This window comes from Petromyzon marinus, chromosome 1 (assembly GCF_048934315.1).
Source record: "Petromyzon marinus isolate PM22_M1 ecotype Great Lakes invasive population chromosome 1, UKy_Petmar_22M1.pri1.0, whole genome shotgun sequence".
NCBI lineage: Eukaryota > Metazoa > Chordata > Hyperoartia > Petromyzontiformes > Petromyzontidae > Petromyzon > Petromyzon marinus.
The window spans coordinates 27,463,427-27,487,510 of NC_133667.1; the positions used below are offsets into that span (position 1 = coordinate 27,463,427).

General features: G+C 41.3%; 1 protein-coding gene across 3 annotated transcripts in view; it reads right to left on the reverse strand.

Moving 5' to 3' along the window:
• Window positions 1-11,776: 11,776 nt before the first annotated feature.
• Window positions 11,777-24,084, reverse strand: part of APBA1 (amyloid beta precursor protein binding family A member 1) — a 40,284-nt gene continuing 27,976 nt past the window's right edge. For 2 of the 3 annotated variants that reach the window (XM_032947232.2, XM_032947224.2), the window contains exons 4-14: window positions 22,748-22,846; window positions 21,696-21,732; window positions 20,623-20,768; window positions 20,035-20,067; window positions 19,031-19,117; window positions 18,719-18,904; window positions 18,400-18,579; window positions 18,051-18,263; window positions 14,856-14,975; window positions 14,485-14,625; window positions 11,777-13,911 (exon numbers count right to left, since the gene is read on the reverse strand). In XM_032947232.2, the coding sequence (XP_032803123.1) occupies window positions 13,840-13,911; window positions 14,485-14,625; window positions 14,856-14,975; window positions 18,051-18,263; window positions 18,400-18,579; window positions 18,719-18,904; window positions 19,031-19,117; window positions 20,035-20,067; window positions 20,623-20,768; window positions 21,696-21,732; window positions 22,748-22,846 (1,314 nt within the window). In that variant the 3' untranslated portion in view covers window positions 11,777-13,839. The remainder of the gene's footprint in view (window positions 13,912-14,484; window positions 14,626-14,855; window positions 14,976-18,050; window positions 18,264-18,399; window positions 18,580-18,718; window positions 18,905-19,030; window positions 19,118-20,034; window positions 20,068-20,622; window positions 20,769-21,695; window positions 21,733-22,747; window positions 22,847-24,084) is intronic. The other variant, XM_032947240.2, reaches the window with a different exon arrangement.

The window sequence follows — 24,084 nt, forward strand, 5'->3', positions numbered from 1 at the left end:
TTCATAGCCCATCGGATTCCTCCAGTCTAAATTAAGATTCTGATTCTGAGATGGCATCGGGGGTGCACAACTGGCAGAGGGCGAGCTATTCGTCCTCGAATGATATTTCCTGGTTGTTTGTACCACCGTAAGTGCCACAACCCCTTCGCAGCGGGGGCCGGCAACCAAAATACTCTAACAAGGGCCATTTTTGTTCGAATTCGGTGAAAAAAACAAAAACCCCGACTCAAATATTTCAAGAGCCGTAAAGCACGTGCGGAATAACGTCACGAAGCAGCCTTTAAAGAGTCGCGTGCGACTCGGGAGCCGCCGGTTTGCCGACCCCTGCACACGACACACGACTGGCTCAGAGCCCGACCAAACAAACATTAAGCCCCCCTCTCCACCCAGCAGCAAGCAGGTCTTGAGCGCTTGGAAACGTGGGAGGAAACACTGACGCAGCGCCACCCACAGGCAAACCCTGTGCGTTGGAATTGAGCGGCTCATCGACGACGGGGCAGTGTGTGTGGCCAAGCGGGACGGGGTAAAGGATGGCTTTTTGGCCCGAGGCTGCATTTGAGCGAAGGGATTTGTAAGCTTTTTTGTTTCTTGAAAATGTATACATTTTTTGTGTTCTCACGAGGAGCAGACAACAACAATTTGCAAAAAAAAAATCCTTTAAGTGCCCCGGACATAGTTTTGCCTCTTAATGGGAGAAGTGCAGGTCAAATTACGTGTGCCCAGCCGGCCTTCATAGATGCTCGCTTAGAGCACGTGCTCCAACAGTCTGTTACAGGCTATACGGGGGGGGGGGGGGATCTTTGTCTTTGTATATTTGCACAGTGAGGATCTGGATGATGTCACGAGGGAGATCTGTGCTCATGGGAAATCACAACAGCAAGGGATGAGGACACCACACAGAATCAGTTCAAACTTTGCAACAGAAATGCAAAATAATGTATAGCGTCCCATATCCGACCGTCGGATATCTGTCCTGACCATTTAATCCCGCCCACACCCATTGCAGTACGCTGTATTTGTGCAAAGTGTTACTCTTATTTTCTACAGATGGTCACAGAACCGACCTTTGTGCATAACTGACTTATACCTCACTCCTCAGCGTGTCGAATATGCGATATTACTATATGTGCAACGATATACAACTTATATATGCACATCTTTAGTGATCACCACACCGTACTGTTGTTACATCGAGACTCGATCTCTGCAAACAACCGCACAAGTTACTGGGTGTACAGGTGTGTGCCACCAGGCCCACCACACCTGGGAAAACATCTTCATACACAGAATTCTGCATACTGCAATGCTATGGAAATATTTCTCTAACATTGGAGCGTTGTGATGTGTACTGCTAATTTATTGAAATGCATATTTTAGGCCTGTAACAATTCCAATAAGCATGGAGGGAGGTGCACGCAAGGAATTGCATTGAGAGATAACAAAGAGGAAGTCACGGATTGTAGAATATACAGCAGGCTAAGGACATCATTCAAACTGTGAAGAACATTCATTGGGCTTTGCCGGCTGGACGCGTCGCATGAAAGAGTGATGAGCGATGGTCATGAATAATCAGAATCTGAATATGTATTTATACTGGAGGAATCCGATTAGCTATGAAGCTCTTTTTCAAAGATGTCCAGCAGGGGAGGGTAAGAACGTTAAAACAACAAACAGTACAAAAACATGACAGTAGTGCAAAGCACAAGGTCAACAAATCACCCAAACACATACACATACAACTAAACCGTCCTCATCCTACCAAGCAAAGCTTTTCAGAAGCGATCTGGCCACAAATGATAGCGCAATAAAGTATACCCATCATTTGGACATTCATAGCGCCAAAATAATCTAAATCATCTCAATGCATGTTTCTAAATGTGGAGGGAAAAACCGGAGGACCCGGATAAAAAAAATCCAAGCCACCACGGAAAAAGAGACACGCAAACTCCGAATATACAACAGGCGTCAGGGTCGGGATCGAACCCCCGACCTCCTGCATACCAGGCGAGGAGGATAACATCTCCCATTGTACATTTGGAGTGACAGCCGAGGAATGGCACTCATCTCGAGAGGCCATGCACTGAGGAGGTGATAAAATCCGAGATGTATAAATAGATCCGTTCATTTCCAAGTGCTAAGTGGATTACTACACCAGCAGAACTACCATCAGAGATTGCGACGGTTTTGTGGAGGCCTTTGATCTAGCAGTAGATTGATCATGACTTGTGACGACGAACCCAGTAATCACGCTTGTCTTGCAAGCAACCATGTCCACAAGCAGCCACCAATGTTCATTTTCAACCGCTGTTGCTGGGGCCAACCTCTCCGTTGCCATTAGTATGCATTATGTCATACTTGCTAATTGCGAATCCCACCATCTCTAATCCCGCCTGCACCGCTAGCGGTGTGCTTCATCGTCTCCCGTGACTGTCGTCGTCCCATGCCACAAAGACAAAGATCCCCCGTATAGTCCCATGGCACAAAGACAAAGATCCCCCGTATAGCCTTAACAGACCGTTACGGGTGGCGAGTGCTGTTAGCGAGCAGCACCTATATAAAGGCCGGAACGGCACAACGAGGGGGGTGGGTGGCCAGCACCACGCCCGGCCGCCTTTGTCTCCCTAGTGGCGATGTTTACACACCTGCACCAGGTACTCATTTGAGGCTGAGTCGACCTAGGGGAGGCCCGGGACCGGTTCAGATAATCGTCACTGGTGGTGTTGGCCGTGAGCGGGAATCGAACCCGGGTCGCCAGGTTCATAGCGCAGCGTAGCGCTAACCGCTACACACACACACATACACACGCGCAATGCATTTCTGCCCGGGCGCTCTTTGGCCCATTGGAATAATAAAAAAGGCACCCACGGTTAGTTCTCGCTAACGATGTTATTACTTAAGATATCAATAGCCCTGATTGTGCATTGATTGTCTAAGAGTGGCGTCGACTGACCCGACAAATTTGAGCTTGCCGTATGTGTGTGACCTTTAAAGAAACCGTTTTCGCCCGTTTCTCTGGGACATCGTTTAATAATTGGGAGTGGTGAATTTTTTTATTTTATCAAGGAAAGTGCATCAGCTGTACGAGATCGTTGAAGCCACATGCTCCCCATTTTGATATCCAAGTTGAGGAGTCCGAGAAAGAGACGCCATCAATCATTCATCGCAAAACCCACAAGACTTGCACCTGAATTGATCTAATGCAATTTTTTTCCAGAACATCAAGCGACTTACATATGCTAAAGACATTGGCTAGCATAAATCAAAGCCTCATTATTTATTTTTGTGGTACCTTCTTTTCATGTTTCATTTTGCTTTCCCAATGTCATCGCACAACACCAAATGAATTCATGTTTAACAATGTGTCGATATACTGCAGGAAGGAGATTGTCCTTACCCGTAGAGCGCCCACATTGATTCCTGATTATCAAAATAAAAATGTTTAATGGAAGCAGCCGCTGTAAAACACACTGAGGCAGTGCGTTGTGACAACATCCCGCTGTGACCCTTGAATTTGTGAGCACTTGCAAGGTTGCCAAGAGCTCTGTGTGCTCACACGAGCCTCTTTGCAAATGCTCATAGCTGTGCAATTGTATATGCATTTTGCCGAACCGAGCCACCATCTCATATTGTTGTATGATTACATATGTAGTGACTGACTCAGAGACACTAAGAGTAGGAGGAACTCTGTTTATTAACACGGCCTAACAGTTCACACTTAGTAACTACGGCTCCCAGTCAGGGCAGCTGGTAGACTGCCTGACTGACGACGCCGAGATGGTGAAGACGGAGACGACGGTGAAGACTCCAGCAGCAGCACGACGGGGATCCCACTCCAAACGACAGCCCCGAGGTCCCCTGCCGGAGCCCCTCTTATACTGTCAGCGTAGCCTGGCTCCGCCCCCGGCCACGCCCCCTTCTGGAACCTACTAGCGGGTTCTCGATGTGCCCCTTCCGTAACCTTTACCCTCGATCCCCCTCTGGTCTATCACGTGGCCTGCTGTCAGTCAGGGCTGCTGTAAGCTGCAGATCCCCTTCTCTGCCAGCAGCCAGCGCTATGCCGCTACGTGACCAATTCTATGTCACTACACATACAATGTATATACAAAGTGGGCCAACATTCGCATTAGTTTAGAATGCTTCCTAGCCACCTAGCACGGTCACTGCTTTCTCATCAATTGCAGCTGGTGGGATGAATCACTTCGTTTGTGTTTTAATAATGGTTATTATTTACGCTGCAAAGGTCTGCACTCTATCTTAAAGACCCACGGGTCAGCAGGGTTTTTCTGCTTTGGGGTATTCTGAGAATTCTGTGTGCGTTTTTTTTTTAGTGTTTGCATCTGGGAGAAAATTAGAGTGCTTAGAAACCCACACCACCGCAACATGAAACAAATAATGATTACAATTTTTTTTGATAGCGCCATCCAATACAATTGTAGCTGAAAATGTAAAAAAGGCCTAACTGGCACTGTATTGACTGGAGGCGCGGATGTGTAAACACTGTGGCCTAAGTGGACTCAGTTGTGTTTCTTTGGATGGAGGAAGGGATATTATGGACGCCTGTGGCCTTCATTGGAAGGCTCAAGAAAGGTTGAGACCACTGACATACGGGCACCTCATTCACGCCAGTTCTGTGTGATTCACCAACTCACCCACGTGCCCTCCTCCTCAAAATGGGCCCATTTCAGGCACGTGTTGGTGCAGTATTTAATACATTATGTTGCCTTTTTTTTTACTTGAAAAATCTCCACCTCTAATCCCACATTATATAACGTTACACCAATCACTTATTCAGACAACGGCTCTTGCAGAAAGAAAAATCACTTTCACTGCATATGCAAAGCCCTGATTCTTCCTCACCCTCTTTCATTTCCAAATGGATTCAACGATTGAGGCTGCAGTAAGCACTTTACACAATTGCCCCTCTGTGTGCTATCATCGTTGGGTGGTGCTGCGACCGTTGCAACTTGAACGTGCGTGCATCGCGCAACGTGAAACGTTTGCCGCCAAAGGCCGAGCGGCAATATCGTACGTAAAGAATATTGAGAAAACGAATACATTTTCCAAAGCCCTGCTGATTCACAAGCTACCTGTACGACGACTCATCGCAACGTTGTACAACGTTGGGTGAACTATTCTTGTACGAATTGCACTGCTGCAATTGTGTACACCAGGCACGAGACCGCTCTCCTACGTCGATGACACTTGGCTTGCCACTCGAGTCAGTTGTCAATGCAATATCGTGGCTTCATCAGCTCCGATGAAACAGCGATGCAATCCTCGTCATGCCGCGCAGAGGAAATAGAGCCTCCTGGGAAAATGTTGTTCCACCTATTTTATAATAAGTCCGGTGACCTTTGAGCTCACTGCGTTTTGGTAGATCGCTTGGCATGGCTACCATGTTACCTGACGCAATGTATATATATAGCATGCGAATACTGTAATTGACTGCTTTACATTTTGGTGAAATAACAAAGGCTACCAAAGCCATGGCCAGACATGCAATGCTTCCCGTGCACAGTTAAATGTCAACAATCAGGTGCACAGTGTACCGTTCTGATTACGGTGCTGCTTGTTTAACACCAGCACACCACCATCCCAATTAGTTCTTTATACTATACTCCTTCCACGGGGTGAAACGGTGGCGCCTTGGTTCACGCGCTTAACTACAAACCCCGCAACCTCGGTTCGATGCCCAGCTGTGGTTGCCACCAGTGGCGAGTGATAGCTGAACCGGGTCTGGGGCGACTTCTCCTCTTCCTACCTGCGCGTGACCAACACAGCATGGAAGAGAGTTGCATCAAGTGGACAAAGGGCTGTACATGGGTAATTATTGTGTTATTTCTTACACATACCAAACTAAACTCGTTTTTAATTTACTTCACCGGGTAAGGCCCACTGAGCTATATTGCTCTTTTTCAGAAACGACCTGGCCACAAATTATTTCTCAACGAAGTGGCTGATAATGTGACAATTTATAGCAGCTAAATATTCTAAACGCACGTTTCTAAATGTGTGGGGGGGGGGAGCGGAAATCGGAGAACCCGGAGAAAAACCCACGCGACCACGAGGAGAACATGCAAACTCCAAATATACAGGAGGCGTCAGGGTCGGGATCGAATCTACGACCTCCTGCATAGCAGGCGAGGGAGTTAACATCTCGCCACCGGGGCGCCATACACGAAGTGGTAGGGACAACACAGTGGAGCCAGTGCCTGTAATGGTGCAAGTAATAAAGCTATTTTCAGTGGTGAAGGCTTGCTGACATGGGGTCATAGGACGGATTCGAGGTGTGGGATTGGCAGGCTCACGCATCTTTGTGCCTAACAAGTGCTGCACTGACCCAATTTATTTTTTTGTTTAAAGCCGCCCGATGTGAACATCACTCTTCCCTTACACCTCTAGTTGCTTCCAGGCGGCTGCTGCTACCACTAGCTGCTGTCCCGAGCCATTATTCATAAGCTCCTTCCATGGGGACTCCACACTGCACCACTGGTGCTGACGCTACACAGTACTCCTGTAAACCAACGGTTAGTTCCATTAGCGTAAATCGCCAGCCCATGCGATGAAAATTTTGTTTCTTTGTCTCCGGCACATGCAAGTGAATAATTCACGGAATAAGTACATTTGCCCAGAATGAGATTTTAGTTCACCGCAAGCATTTTGCGCTTTTTCAAATCAATCCACTGAACTGTGACGCATTGAGAGAAGCACGCTTGGAATTACACACGAAGCAGGGAATGCGTTCAAATAAGAGACGTGTTGGCAATTGAGAAAAGTACTTTAGAAGGCGTTTCGGACAGGACACATCGGTAGACGGAACGACGGGACCGATGACATAATGACAGCCAAAGGAGGGAATATGCCCAACGCCGAGATGGAGTGATGAGATCAGTTCGTGTGCAGGAGGGAGATGATAGATGGCAGCAGCATTAGACCATGAGGGATGGTGACAGCGTGCAGATGCCTTCATCTAGCAGTGGATAGATAACGGCTGATGATGAACACGTCTCCTGCTTTATTAACACCACTCACTAGCTTTGCTGTGACAACGCGACGGTGTGATGAACGCGGTTCCACTCTCACCTTAAACCTGAATAACAAATTCCACAACATTTCCCTGCACCTTCTAACAGCGCTCAGGTCACATTGCGTTTGGATGAGCAGTTCGTTTCCCCCCCCCCCTCCCCCCCCCCCCCTATTTCCTGGGGGCAATTTGCGTGGCTTCGGGAGCAGATATCGCTGCGAGTGCTTGTCGCGCACACAGAGCCATCCGTCAAATGTGATCGCTCTTTTGGGACGGGACGTCTCTGAATGCTCATGCCACTTTGCCGCAGAGTGTCGCATCCGGTCACCCGCATAAAAGGCGGGCAGCCGCGTGGTAATAACGCCCGAGAGAAGCACTCGCCATGGCTTGAATCGGCATGGTTTAATGGTCGTTTTTTAGCGGACCTCTTCTGAAAGCAGTCACAGTTTCATGCCGCCTCGATTTGAAGTCGGTTTTTTTTTCTTGTTGTTGTTGTTGTTGTTGCTGCTGCTGTTTGTTTGTATTTGCATTTCAGTGTGTGTTTAGTAACGCGTTGACCTAAACCACGGTAAAAAACACATTTTTTAAAGCCAAAGTATGATCCTGTGTATGACAACTCTTCATTATTCTTGGTTCTTTCGGTAAAGTCACGTAGAAGGGAAACAGTCTTCCAATGCCTGTTCATCAAAGGACTTAATTTTAACTGAAATTAACAATTTAATACTATCGTGTTAAAGTAAAAGTGTTTTTTTCTTTAAACAGTAATTTGAAAGATGTTGGGCCAATGGGAAAACAAGACAACATCTCGGCTTTTTGATAGAATGTCAATGAAGCAAACACTTTTCCTGGCATATATATTAACCTTAATATCCAAACCTCTGAATATCTAATACTGTATCTAAGTCAAGTTAAACATCTCAACCTTACGAGTAAACACTTTGTTAAGTTCATAATAAAGGTTTTTGGGTTAGATCGCGTTATTTATAAATGTGTCGTAACCCTCCACCACCCGACATGGCCAATCAGCAAAAAAGTGTCACGTTGACAAAAGACAATTAATTCACTACTTTAGCCCACCGGTGTGTTGAAGAGTGAATCCACAACATTTACAGTTTGAATACGACGTTTCGCTGGTAAATACATCCAGCATCATCGGGCAATTCGCCAGAATGGTAAAGCCCTCACTTGCTCTCGGTCTTAAATAGAGCAGCAGGGTGACGTCATCATTTAACTCATTTCAGGTGCAGTGATTTGAGGCGGAGGGGGGTATTGTAATTATATAATCGATTGGTAATCAGTCAATGGTTATGATTAGTAATGAGTTGTAGATTAGTAATTAGTTGTAATGTGTGTTATTGTGATTATATGCTACATTAGTAATCCGTTAATCAATATGTGTTTCCCCTATAAGGAATTGTAATATGTATTATTTAATAATACGCTTCCAAGCCGCACTAAGCCTATAGCTATCAGAACGATTAAAGTTATTTCTGTTTCTCTCAATTTCAATGGATTCTCAAATTAGTCTTTGCCAGTAATAATTCGTTTTACACAACACTTCAACGTTATCAAAATCAATTGAGTGTCCTTGTTGACAAGCATGTTCTGCCACTGCCGACAGTTGTGTTTGAGATAATTTAATATTTCTTTGGTGTTTTTTTAGTCTTACGTCCTGTCTGTCCAATATAGCATCGGCCACATAAACAATTAATCCGATATACACCTTCTGTTGATAATTTAGGTAATTCGTCTTTAGTGCAAGATACTAGTTTTTGAATTTTGTGTACTGTACTAAATCTTACTGTAATGTTTTGCTTTTGCAAAACACGGGCTAATTTGTCAGTTACTCCTGAGATATATGGAATTTTAATTGTTTTAAGAATCTGATCGCTTTCAGCAGTGTGCTTTGTGATCGTGATTTGGCATTCAGTGCTCTGTTAATTTGAGTATTATTGTAGCCATTCTGTCGTAATGCTTCTTTAACGTGTTTGATCTCTCTCACTAGACTTTCACCATCTGACACTGTTTTAGCGCGATGTATGAGTGTCTTGATAAGAGAGGATTTCTGAGCTGGATGATGATGCGAATCTGCATTCAGATAGGCATCAGTGTGCGTTTGTTTTCAGTAAACGCTGTGTGTTATTTTACCGTTTATGCCATGTCCAAGCAAAATATCTAGGAACGGGAGTGTGTTATTCACCTCCATTTCCATGGTGAACTGGATGGCCGGTTTTGTGTATTGAGATGATTTAGAAAATCATTAAGTGTATCTTTGCCATGTGGCCAGACAACCAAAGTGTCATCCACATATCTAAACCAAAAAGATGGTTTTAATGTGCTCGAAGCAAGTGCTCTTATTTCAAAGTTTTCCATGTACAGATTTGCGATAGCAGGAGATAAAGGAGAGCCCATTGCTGCTCCTTACTTTTGTTGAAAGAAATCCCCTCTCCATAAGAAGTAAGTGTTATTTAAACAATGGTCAGCAAGTTTCGGAATATTTTTTGGTAAACCTGTATTCTTTACTAGTGTATCAAGTAATTTAAGCGATTCGTTCACTGGAACCTTAGCGAATAGAGAAATCACATCAAAACTTACCAGAATATCATTAGGATTAAGTTTGATATCTTTAATCACATTCACAAGATGTTCTGAATTTCTTATGAATGAAGATGTCCTACCGATGTAGGGCTGTATTTGTTTAGTTATATATTTTGCTAATTTATAAGTGGCAGAGCCAATTGTACTGATTATTGGTCGTAATGGGATGCCGATTTTATGAATCTTTGGTAGCCCATACAGTCTAGGTGGTTTTGAGGCCCTTGGCTTAATTTGGTGTTGCTCATTCTTAGGGATTAATGAATTTGCAATTATTGCAGTAGTCTTACGTTCTAAAGTGTTAGTTGGATCTCGTTTAATTTTAATGTAGGTACTTTCCTTTAGTAAATTTCTTATTTTATTATCATAATCGGCGCGTGACATCACTACAGTAGTGCGGCCTTTATCAGCTGACAGGATTTGGATATCTTTATTTACACGGAAGCTCTCTTAAGGCTTTTGCTTCGTTGGAGCTAATATTTAAATGATGACGTCACCCTGCTGCTCTATTTAAGACCGAGAGCAAGTGAGGGCTTTACCATTCTGGCGAATTGCCCGATGATGCTGGATGTAATTACCAGCGAAACGTCGTACTACTCAAACTGTAAATGTTGTGGATTCACTCTTCAACACACCGGTTGGCTAAAGTAGTGAACTAATTGTCTTTTGTCAACGTGACACTTTTTTTGCTGATTGGCCGTATCGGGTGGAGGGTTACGACACATTTATAAATAACGCGATCCAACCCAAAAACCTTTATTATGAATAATATTGGTCGCGAAAGCCTACGTGTTAAACCGACTTTGTTAAGTGTCTGATTACGATGAGTCCAGTAGAGGGCGCTCTTATAAACTCAGTGAGGCTTCTCACCGACTGAGATTTTTTTAAAGGCTCTATATAACGCATACATTACAATTTTTTCAAGTGTATATTTTTACTGTGACATTGGGGGTTACCTGCTGTATGATTTTAAACACCGTAAAATTAAATAAAATAACAGCAACATACGACATTTAAGGCAGTGGTGTATATCATGAACGTCACTTGAAAATAAACGTAACAGAACTGCATTGGTATTGTTTACCAAGATATACAATTTATATGGAAACTCCCATTGTGGGCAGATAAGAGGTTCATTGTGCGATGAAATCGGTTCATGTTCATATGCGAGGTGGATCGCAGGGCCGCATGATGGCGACATTTTTGGAGAGGCCTTCATACAGCAGTGGTTTAATCATGGCTGAGGATGATAAAAAAAGACCATTGGGTGACATCAGATGCGCAGATAATGTCAGACTCCTACGGCTCAACTAACAATTGAAAACTCCCCCTCTTTTCAAACGTTTGCCTACTTCTCCGTTTGTTTTTAACAAAGTTAACTCCTGATGACACATACTGGGGCCATCAACTCCTATTTAGACATGAAGTCTAACAACATTTCAGTAGCTTTTGTGTATATAGATCGTATTTGTGTGAAATCCAAAGTCTCATCTTGAGTTTGGACGGTCATGTTTAAGTGAAATCTGAAAGTTGTTTTTAAACACCAAGTCATACTTGTCAACCCATATGGTTTACCCGGGCATTAAGAAAAACATCTGTTTGTGTTTCTCCCTTGCGATGGGACTTTGTCGAATGGAAGTTGAGATTTCTAAGGGCACGATGTGACCAATGACGTCTGAATTGGTGTGCAATAAGGTAGGCACTGATAATTGACATCATAAGCGGTTAACAGGTATGCAAAGTTTCAATGTCTCCCGTTTGCTAACAGAACAAAATGAAAATCTCTCTGCATTGGAAGTGTACACCAAGCTCAGGTTGAAATGATTGCCAGCGGATGTCCAACAGCCAGTAATCGATAAGGACTGACACGATATTATAAAGACATTATTTTCATCGGTTAAATACAGTCAACGGACATTACATTCGAATCGTCAGGAACATCATTTTAATCAAAACTGTAATAACTTATCGGGTAATTATTACAACCTCCGTAGTTGCGTATAAACTGCTTCCAAATAGCTGAAAGTTAATGTTGCAATTACCATACTCTGATTAACGTATTTAAACACTACAAAGCAACGGCTATTTATTGTTTATGAGCAAGTAGCAACAGGACAAATGCAGAAGCGGTGCAAAATAAAGACAGCCATACAACAGTAATTGTTTAATATTTATTTTGTATTACTGCACATTCACCACACATACTGGAATTTAAGGATTATTCACTACATTTTTTCACAACAATAGGTTTGGAGCTACTTTTGCAAGATGTTGATTCACTGTGAAGTTAAGGCAGGCATGCATGAACCAAAATGATGAAACACTTTTTTTAAAGAACAAGCTCTAAAATTACTTAGCATGTTTTTGTTGTATTGTAAAGCAGCCTACTAAGAAATGTATGGAGACACTTATTGAACAGAGAATGCCATGCAACATGAAATATGACCGCAAACCTTTTTTTCCCCTTTCTAAAATAACAAGTTTTCTTAACGTTTTAACATTTATGGGATGTTATGACCACCGCTGTTATCCTAAAAAACATACAGAGTGTAAAAAAAAAATACAATGCCAATTACAATTGCACAACAATGGTAAATCCGATATTACAGTGGCCAGTTATATGCTTGAAAAAAAACATTTTGATATCTAGTGGCAATGTGCGCTAGTGAGAGACATCTGGATATAACTACATAACTTTACAGAGCTACTGTACGCCACTGGCTTGCACGTTTGATAAGATTCAGCAGATTTGCTTAATATTAAGCAGTTCACTAATTTGTTCTACCATCTAATGAGCTAAAAGTACAAGACATTGTTATACAACAACAGAGCTATATGTACACTTGATCTAGCTTCAAAGTTACCATTAAATTGCACTTAGAATTAGAATGGCTGCACTTTAGTATGGCAGCCTTTCAATAAGTTAGTACAGCCATTACACTACTTGTTCATTTTAGTGTTTATACAAGACGTCAAAATAAACAACTTCTGTTTGGCCCACACCGAAAAATTAAAACAGTACATCAATGTAACGGAATGCTCCATGCATAAAGGGTCAATTGCTTTACTTGTTTCAACTCCGTTAAGATCAATACCATTAGACTTAAGAAATTACATATGATGATGTGCATTGAGTTGTACAGTAAAAGTGTAAGTACAGAAACTTCAAAGTTGGTCTACGTCTTATTTAATTTGCATACGCAACCACACGGGGGGCATGTGCAGTTAAGCAACGGTGATGTTCACAGAGCAAACAAAGTAACATTTCATGTCTGCTAAGCTTATAAGTATTTCCATCATCTTACCAAGTCTCCTTTTCCACAAAAATACAGGCAATAACGACGAGGGCATATGTTTCATTTTGAATGCCACTGATATGTTCCCAGTGCACGATATACCTTGTTGACTGCCAGAAAAATGACTAATTCGAGGCAAATATAAACATGTGGGTTGCCCACGTGGTGGCCTGGTACTACAGTCAATTGGATGAATACATCTACAGGGAAGCGTTTAAAATGCGGAATTGTCTCCAATGACATTCCTCAAAAATATAAATTCAACATATACAAAAACAACACTTTAAAGAAAAAAAAAACATGTGAAAGCATAATTTCTTATGTTAAAACAAAATAACGTTTATAATTGAATTCTTTTTGACAAGAGCGAAATATATTCTAAAGCTACAACACTCCCAGAATTAAACGCATTAACATTAAGCCAATAAGTTAGATAGTACCAGTGAAGAACAGAGTGCATGTGCATTGATTGCATTATAATGCTCAACAACTCTGATAAACATGTTTAATCACTCAATATGCTACACGGAAAATGATAACACAAATAGAGTGAGAAAATGAACAGTTTGCTGTAAAACTCCCAAAGGACTCTTAAAATATGTATTTACTTGCATGACCGATATGGGTTGACATAATAATACCAACTCCAGCACGTCTCGAATTTAACCATTATGGCAGGATCAACACGTAACACAATTGGCAAACGTGATTTCTGCAGGCCTAAAATGACACAATGTAAAGCATTTGACCCTAAAATGTCTTACTCGTATTTCTAAGTATTAAGATGTTTTTTTTTTTTTTAAGCGCGGCTAGTTACAAATAACCTACAAGGAGATTATGTCTGTAGCAAGGGAGGAGGGGCAGTCCAACGTAGGCCATGTGCAGGGATAGGGCTGCATGGAATAAGTGGCTGGCCATGCGGAATCAGAAGTACACTGGCTGTTCCTGGCCCGTCAGCAGGCGGTACATGGCTGCTGGCATTGTCTTCATGTGGATCTAGCAGAAACAAAATAACACGCAATGAGAAAAAAACAATCTCGTTAGAACTCACCCCCCCCACTCCTCTGCACTCTCTAAAATAAAGCCAAGTCGGTCATAGTGGCTCAAATGAGCAATGGGGTGATGCTAATCTGTTGGTGGTATTGAGCCAGCAATGGCAATTCTCAACTTTTCATCGTGGGTGCGTGTGTTTCCATGGGACAACCACTGATTACTTGTCACATAGTAGTATTCATTTAATCTATCATGGAGGGACAACAGGCTGAGTAGACTGGGATTGAACTCGCAACCTTATGAGTGTCATGTGTTGAAGGCACATAGCCCTTTTATCCGTCAGCTGCTCGATGCGGGCCTCCCCGTGCTGTGGGTTGAAGGCACGGAGCATAGGTGTGGGTTCACAGAAGTATAACAATGGATTTTGTGCATGGCAGTCGCCCATACAAGTGGTATCCAGGCACAACACGGATTTGCCTCTGATGCATGATGGGATCGTGCACGCATTCCAGGTGATTTGGTCATAGGCTAGTACAACCCTGAAATCATCGATGAATCTAGATGCGTGTCACTCACCTCTCCCACTGCGTTGGAGAGTGCGTGCACTATCTTCTCATGTGGAGTGGCCACGACACTTTGCCCATTGATTTCTATGATGCGATGCCCAACGCGCACACCACCTCGCTCGGCAATGCCTCCCCTCATTAGGCTGCAAATCTGTCGCAGAAAGCCCGAGAGTGGGCAAAGGGGCGCACGTCAAAACACTTCGACCCAGTTGTCGAAAAAAGTATGGGCTCATTTAATTTGAGAAGGCACGAACTTATTATATAACCGCATTGAAAATTATCCAGATTGTTATTGGTGACCGTATTTTTAAAAGTTAAGGAAAAAGAAAGAAAATGCATTAAATGACGTCTTTGCCGTGGGTGTAGATGTTGTTAACGTACGATGCCGTTCTGCACACTGAAGCCCAGCTGGTACTTTAGGTCTGGTCGTTTGATAAGGACAGAGGTGACTGGAGGGCAGCTGACAATGTTCACCTTCACCATGGTCTGGTTTTTAAGGCCCTGCAAGAGAACGAGCAGATTAACGAGTACCGCACCAATATTACAACTAAACATCACAAGACAGGCTAATAACCATTTAACAATATACACTGTCAGGAAATAAACTCAGTTTTTACTGTGGAATATGGGAGATAGTTTAAAAACAATGTTTTTATTTGATACCATCCTTCATATGAACCTTATGGCGGGACCCCGGGGTCGCATAAGCCCCCGGCTCTCATGTAAACATTATATTATACTGTAAACATTATAATATAATGTAAACATATTACAATGTGTTATTTTATTTTATCAATTTATTATTTTATTCTCATTCTACGTGACTTTACCGAAAGAACCAAAGAAGATGAATCATTGCAGTCACGAAAGCTTTAAATCGAAATTTAATGTAAACAAAAACTTTGCTCTTTTTCACCAATGGGTTTGAAGCATAGTGGCAAGTGTTGTCTTGTTAAACTATGTCTTTAAAACTGAAAACTACTTACCTGCAGTACCTCTATGTAAATACACGATCGAAATTTTTGTTACACCCCTCTGTCAATCATCGTGTTTCTCAGTGTGGATTTGTGAATACACTTTGTAAACAGTACATAAAATAGTACGCGTTTTCAATGCGCTGTTCATATTGTAACAAGCGTTTATACCAATGTTACTCGACAGAGTCGTGCGTCGCCGCTCCTCTTATCCGCATTGATACGAGCGGTATGTGGGGACTATGGCTTAACCGCAAAAAAAACCTATCTGCACAGATGCATACGGACAAGAGAAGCATTATCAAACAGGAGGAATTAACGGTGCAACGCATCTCATCTGTTAAATACCTGCAGGTAATAGGATTGTCATCGATTGATCCTGGCTGCAGACATTGGTAGGTCACAAATAATAATGAAGATAAGAGAGCAGTTTCACTGTATTATGCATACCGTCGTGACAAATAAAGGACTTAAGTCGTGTAGGCAGTTTGAGCAGCTTTGGATAAGATTTATGATCCTGCCCATACCCGAGCAAGGAGTGCATTCACTTGTTCAGCTCTTCTGCACATTCGTCCTCGCTGCGCTTGGACGACGACAACAGAACGGTCCGCGCCAGGTGGGTCGCGGTGTTTATGTGCGCGGTGGGACGGAGTTGGCAAAAATAAGTACATTAATTACGATTTCGACATCCGTTTATTCAGGACCCCGGGGTCCTGCCATTAGGTTCATATGATCAGTTGATAAAGTAAATGTTTTAGCTAAAAGAGTTCAGTCAAATCCAAAGTTACAAGCCACACTCTTGTTAAGTGCCGAGACACCATTTAAAAAAAAAACTTACTTTCTAATGGCATTTTAACATGTATAAATTATCAAAGCAATATTCCATCTAGACGTTTCTAAAAAAAAAATGCTGATGCTGCAGTGAAATAAGTGAGCTCTTGAGTTACAACTCCATCTCATAATTTGCAGTTATTTTTAGAGGCCAGTGTTCCAACAGAACAATGCACAGAGGAGAACATTGATTGCCATCACCTTCAGGTGTGTGTATATCGGGAGCAGTAGAGTAGTGGTTATCGCGTTGCGCTACGAACCCAGCGACCCAAGTTCGATTCCCCCCTCACGGCCAACAAGTGACGATTATATGAACTGGTCCTGGGCTCTCCTAGTTCGACTCTGCCTCAAATTAGCACTTTGTGCGGTGTGTAAACATGGCCACTGGGGAGACAAAGGAAGTTGGGCGTGGTGCTGGCCACCCACCCCATTGTATACCGTGCCGGCCTTCATAGGTGCTCGCTAACAGTCCTTGCCCCAACAGTCTGTTGAGGCTAGATGGGGGATCTTTGAATATGAAACAAAGCAATAATTTACAGGGCAGTAACTTCAACTATCAACAAAGACCAGAGCGTTGCCAATAGTAATTATGTATATTGCTTTGTGTCGACTCATACTTAACAGAGGGCCCCGGGCCTATATGCATCTTGCAGTTCACCAGCATTGGTCCAAACACACCTGACTACTGATGGGACAGTGAATGCTGAAAATGGTCCAAAGTCTGCATATGTTGAACCAATGGTGTTGAAATTATGCCCTCCTAGAGGGCTGTGTGGCTGATGAGATTTATTAATGTAGCTTTAGTATTTGTGTGTAGGGATAGATGTTGGAAGGAAGAATATTGTCTGCTTGTTGTGTTTTGCTATCTGAGAAAAGCTGAATAAATATTACATTCAGAATGCAGTGGAATTCCTATTGTACGCCAGTAATTCTGAGGAGTTAATCACTGTGATTTGTTGATGATATTCATCATAACCAAATAAAATACAGACAATAATGTATTAATTGTGGTTAAAACAAATATGAGCAAAGTGGACTGAGAAATAAATGGCGAACAAATATGAGCAAAATAAGCCACATCAAACAAGTTCGCTAATAAGAAACTAATTAAGTGTACAAACTAATTAAGTGTACGGACAAGATTGGAAAAGGCAATAGAATGTGTGCACTTAAGACAATGATTTGAAAACGGACCAGGATGAGCATGACGAATTACAGAAGCCAGTGAGAACCACGAGAATGATTTTTCAAAAATGTATTTGACAGTAAAAAGCAACAAATCAATATGCGCAAGAAACACATTTCAATGAGTGCATCTTGCGTGCAATGAAATGTCGATCAGAAACACAGGGAAAAGATGAAGACAACTGGGGAAAAAAACAACCTGTCAAGCTACCAAGTAAGCACACGGAGAGGTATTCTAAGAATGATTCTTACATTATAGGAAACAAGAGGAACACAGGGATGATGGCAATTGCATTGTTATCAGGGCTGATGGTTGCTCAAAGAGACTGGAGGCAGAATGTCAAGACACCAAGGGGAACATGCCCTAGAGGATGAACACCGCAAAGATGGCGAGATGAGTTAATATCTTGTGCAGAAGCAAGATGGATGGTGTTGGTATGGAGAGGACTTCAGTCAGCAGAAGATTATGATGATTATGTGAATCTGTGATTCTTTATGCTATCCATGGAATTTCCACAAATGCAATGATGGTGCAACAATGCTGCGGAACAAAGAGCTTGTTTGGGCAAAAAGCAGTCTGTGGTACCTTGATAATGGTCTGACACGTAGAAAGAGGCAAGCCAACGAGGCTCGTGCCATTGATGGACATGATCTGGTCGCCGATGTTCAGCTTGCCAGAACGCGTAGCGGGCCCTCCATGCATGAGGTTGGCAATGATGACCGTTGGCAAGATGGAGCCCCAGCCAGATTCCACGATTGTTATTCCAAGGATTTCTCCTTTCTGCTTCTCTATTATGATCTACAAAACAAATGTTAAATAGTTTTTGCAATATCAAGCCTGCAGACAGCAACATGCAACATAATTAAAGAAAACATTTGATGGTCAGTGTTTTACCAAGCATAATATAATTATCTTCATGAGCGATTGGGCTTACTTCTTTGGAGTTTTCAGACTTTGAGAAGTGGATGAGGTCATCGTTGTACATCTCTTGTGTATTAAGGAGTTCACTGTAGTCCTTTTGGCTCAAATCCTCTGGGTTTATACCATTTGCACGCAAAAATTCTTGGTATGCCACGCTAAATGCCTGTCCAATGGACTGGGCAATCAGCTGAGCCTGTCGGTATACAAACCCAACAATGATGAACAGCCAGGAAGCGACAAAAATTGGTAATACCAAAAAAAAAAGCAAGACAGCACATACAAAAGCAACATCAAACAGAACACTTTGAAACAAATTATCCAATGCTGCTTACGTCCTCAGACTCGAACACATGACAGATCATCTTGTACTGCCGCTTGCTGTCCTGCCCTGGATGGGAGGCTTCCATGCCTTCTTGCGAAGCAGTGCGAGGAATACGGCGGCGTGCCATGAGAACCACAATGTTCCCGATGTCTGCGATGTACGAGATGGTACGTAGAGCGTGGTCCATCATAGTCTCCTGCGCAAAACAAACCCTGGTATTTACTGCGCACACCATTTGAGCGGGTCCCACATTGCCGATTCATTAGTTTTACTCGAACACACGGTTTTGGTAAACAATTGTATGTATTGGAACGGTTCGAACCTGCGTGTCAGCATTCAACACTTTGATCCTTTGAGTTGAAATGAAAAGATCAACCTCAGTCATGGGCTGCGATTCTCCTTCTGGGGCCTGTAAAAAAATGAGAAGCTGCATTAAAAACAAAAAAACTACCATGTTGCGTGCATGCAAAAACTACAGCAGACATAAATAGGTGAACATATTACATGTACATGAGAGTGAGCAGCAATAATGCATTGTGTACAGCCCGCAAATGTATTTCCGTAAGTCACATTTCATCTGCAAAAATATATTTAATGAGCACGGTGGTCAGATGGTTAATTATATCTTCATGAAGCAGGGTGTAATGCTGTTTGTAACGGTTGGGCTCATGTGAACACGGCATAGAAAACTCGGAGATAAGCCAACTCCGGAAAATGCACTATTAAATAACCATAGGCCAACATTGTATAATTGGAAATGTGTGGCTTTAGCTGAAAATATTACATCATGTTGATAGCAGTAATTTAGAAAGTAAATATGTTACGTTGTTGTTTACATATATTATTCAGTAAATGGACTGCCGGAGCAAGTACTTATATGTATTATTTACACTTAGGAAAGACTCAGATATAAAAAAAAATATTTAATAAAGTAAGCATGCGTTATAAACTATACAAAATGTGGATGCAAAGTACATGGTTTATTTGGCTTTGTCAAACCTGATACTTGAGAAATACATTATCTTACACTGGCGATTTTAATATCAACACAAAAGTGCAAAACAAAAATACCGGTCTCCCGTGACTATTTAAAAAAAAAAAACAATATCGATGCATTAAAGTGCTTAAAAAATTATTGCATACAAGACAAGTGAACAAACAAGAGGCCACAATAACATTATAAGAAGCAATGCTGCGAATGCCAAACACAAGCAGAATCTGAGAAAAAAACAAGGCTTGTTTTGTGAATGCATATGAGTAAAGTGGTTTGAAAGTAAATGAAAGTGCAAATCTAACGAGGGGAGAGGTTTAAATCGACTTCACCACCTTCTTCTTGCTTTTGGCCAATTTCTGAGCCCTCTGAACAGCATGAAACAAATTAAAATGGCAGAATGGTTAGGAGAGAAAAAAGGATAGCATGAAAGAGCCATGCTTCGTTGCAGATTTACTTATTATTTTACACCATGCCAATGCATATTAAAAATAACACTGTCTAATTATAACCTAATATATGTGTAAAAACTGAAATAATACTGCGTTATTGCAAGTTGTTTTCAGAGCAAGACTTATTAAAGGCAAATAATATGAACCTCAATAATCCCGAATATTGTTGTTGCATCATCTAAAGAGAATTAAATGGCCAAAAGAGGCCCCTTGTTACTAATTAGATGTACCCTAAATGAGAAATATTTGCCCTGAGTAATGCTAACTCCAATTAAGCACCCTGATCATACGAGATATGTAGAACAAGCATATGTTTTATTGCCATTATTTTAGAGGCATTTGACAATACTGCACCCTTGTTTTAAGAGAGATAAATCCAAAGAGCAAAGGTAGAGTTAGCAAGAGATAAAGCTGGGCCAGATAGTGAAAAAGTCCTTGGTGTAATTAACAATACCTATTCTAACAGCTTACCTTGATCCTACTGACAGCTTCCTGTGCCTGCATCATCCGCACATTCTTTGAGGGGTTCTTCTCAGACAAGAGCTGTGTTGAGCCCAGGTAGTTAGCGGCAAATATAATTCCGTCAATAAGGTCTTCTGGGTCACATGGGCCTGGGACTGAAGGACAGGGAAACAAAAGGATAAAAGCATGGCATTCCATAGCCCTCATAAAACCATTATACAAATGTGGTACAGAGACATCAATTCAAAGGCTCTTGATGCGCAAGTCCACATAGATATAGAAAAAAAAACTGCAGGAGATTAAATTAACCACAGTGGAATTTGTACGGTATTTTGCCATTTAATTATAATAAAAATTGTAATAGTCTTTCATGTGCCAATGCCTACAGGCAAATACTATTGTTTATATTGCGAGGCCTAGTTTGTATTCCATATGCATTTACATTCAACACGTGCAGAGACTAATATTAGGGATATAATAAATGCTTAAAGGTAGCTAAAGTTTAGCAAGATTCACTTGGGATAAGTGAATTGCTACTTTTTAAAGAGATGAGGATTTGGGTGCTTGCATTCATGCTTCTTCAGACAGTTGGTGCCCAGCAGGGGGGCAAACCAGCCATGTGTCGGAGGACTGCTCTCATTTAATATTCAAGTGACTTGCTTAACCCAGCAAAATGTAATTTTGTTGTCGTGCAATATTGCACAGTAATATGGAAATCACTGTACATTGCACTGGAATAGCATATGTAAATACATGTATAAATGTAAATGCTGTATATATAATATATTAAAACCCCCACAGTTAATGAGAACAAAAAAAATACAACAGTAGTCCATCTATTTCGCAAAATACAAACAATATATGGTGAGAAAGGCAACACAATGTATACATATTATATACTGCACTGTGGCCAGAAGATCACCACCAAAAAAGGCCTGTCTGGCAAAATGCTGACAACCTCACTTTTTGTATTTGTCAGTTATTGATTCCCCATTCTTTTCAGAGACGCTGTCATTACAAAATGTGGCAGCCACTAGAAATACAATTTCAATTGTTGGCTAAAGAAAAAAGACCAATCTTACCATCAACAAAACTTGGATACTGTGGGGTTTTGGCAGCCTGCAATGAAAATGGACAAAATATAAAATGAGAATGTAAACATTTGAGAAGTTCACGTAAAATATAAAGCACAGCATTAACATAAAGTAACATATTACTTAACATATAATTGCATATTAAGTTATTCCTAAACAGAAGAGCCATTACAAAGTAATTTGAAAGGTCAGATATTATCACATGTCTCAATGTTTGTGCTGACATACAATGTAAATAGAAAACTGTATAACAACTCCACGTAAACATTCGGTCCTTTTGTCAATTATAATTTAATTTATTTTGGCGATCACTCCCACAAACATATCCTTACAATCTCTCAATTGCCTCTCGTGCTTAACTACTAAAATAATAAAAAGTTTAGTATTAGTTGAGGTAGAAAGAACATGTGTAGAATGACTAATATCCTGCTACCAGAGGCATCGTTGCAAATGGACTGCCAATAATAACAATGCACCACACTGTGGGCTATTTGATAAAAGAATGTTGTATGAGGTTTCACAAAGAAGAACATGGGTCTTTGTGATAAAAACTGAAACAGTCCTTTACAGAATCCGTTACTTTTCAGCGAACAATGTGGGAAAAATAAAACACGCAACATTTAAAGTAAGATTTAAGACAGGATTTTCCTGTCACTGAAATGAAAATAAGAGATTCACATTTCTGTCGACAGCCCTTCTGGAGGAAACGATTGTGAATTTCTTTTCAGTGAACCCATTAATTATTTTCTACAAATTACTGCAGCAGCAACGTTGAATACTAAAAATACCTTAAAAGCCTCAACAACTAAAAACTCCACCAGAATAAAATACGTCTTTTTAACCGTCTTTTCGGCTTTTGAATACAGTTGTTATTGTACTATACATTCTGTTAAACCAGTGCAAAATATTAAAACTTATCACATATTTTATCGAGAAATACGTCACGTCAAATGTATTTCTAAACCATGACATATATGTTTGAAGCAGGACTAAACAGTGGTTTTAGTGGGCAGGAATTGTGTTGTGTAGGTTAGGCTCACGTCTCTTGCTGGGTCCGATCCTGCCATAGCGTTCAGGTCTGATCGCTGCTGTCTCTTTCCGGCTTCCATGCCCGACGGGGAGACGGGAGACACTGGACTCTGCAAAACACGAGCGTGGCCATGTTATATACAGGCTGATAAATGATTTAGCCTATTTTCCATCGTGATCACATTCCTGCTTTGGATTATTCATAGAGTGGAAATAACTACCACTTGCAGTGACAATGCAAAGCATGCAAATAAATGCACAGGTAATTACGAACAAAATAAAAGTCAACTATATATAAAAAACCTATTTAACAATTACTCTTTGGTTCTTTCGGTAAAATCACGTAGAAAGAAAATACATTTAATAATAGAATACGACGTTTCGATGGCAACAAAAGCAACCGTCATCAGGTAGAACTAAATTTGAGAGAGAGACAAAACACAGACACGGAGACACACAAGTAGAGAGAGACAACACAGAGACACACAGAGAGAGACACACAACATAAACACACAGAGTCCCAATGCCTCTGTGTCGAGGCCTTAAATAGATATTGATAATGTTGTTTAAATGCAAGCATACCAATATCGCTAAATAAAAACCCTCCACTTGATTTAGTTACAGACTTAAATGTTGTTCAAACAATGTCCAGGAAAAATGTTGCATGTAACGATTACCATCTGACAAGTCATTTTCAAAATATGACATTTGTGTGAGGGCATTGGCACACTAAACTACCCTTCCCAAGTTTTTGGCTCAAGAACTCTAGTTTGAGTGTGGTGTTATAAAGTGAATCGGAGGAAGCCTGAATGAGATTACGGGATCCTGAGCCATGGATGTGCCCATGGGCAGATAAATTGAGATAGATAGTTTGGCAAACAATAGCCTCCCTCATTTTGTTATTGATGTCATGGGTCTTTTAGGACACTTTCAGCAGGTGGCACAATTGGGTTTCCTTTGAAATACTCAATTACTCATGGGTGCTCCTATGGTATATTTGCCAGTATATTATTCTCGCAAAATAATGTATATTTTCACAGCCAAAACAGTAGATTGCAGAAATAAACGTAATTTAAACAAAGAGTGCCCAAGCAATGGTGCAATTTCATGGGCATATCGCACAGTATGCATCTTTGTAGTTATAGTTGCACACTATCAAATGGCAGGTTCCAAGGCCAAAACACAACTATGACTGCAATCTAAAATTTGTTTTCACCGCATATATAAAAAACACACCCAGAGTTATGTTTCTAAAAATCAGTTAAAGCAGTATAGGTTTTTTTATTCAAAATCAGAATCTTTATCTAGATTAGAAGAATTCGACGAGCTTTGAAGCTCTTTTTTACAG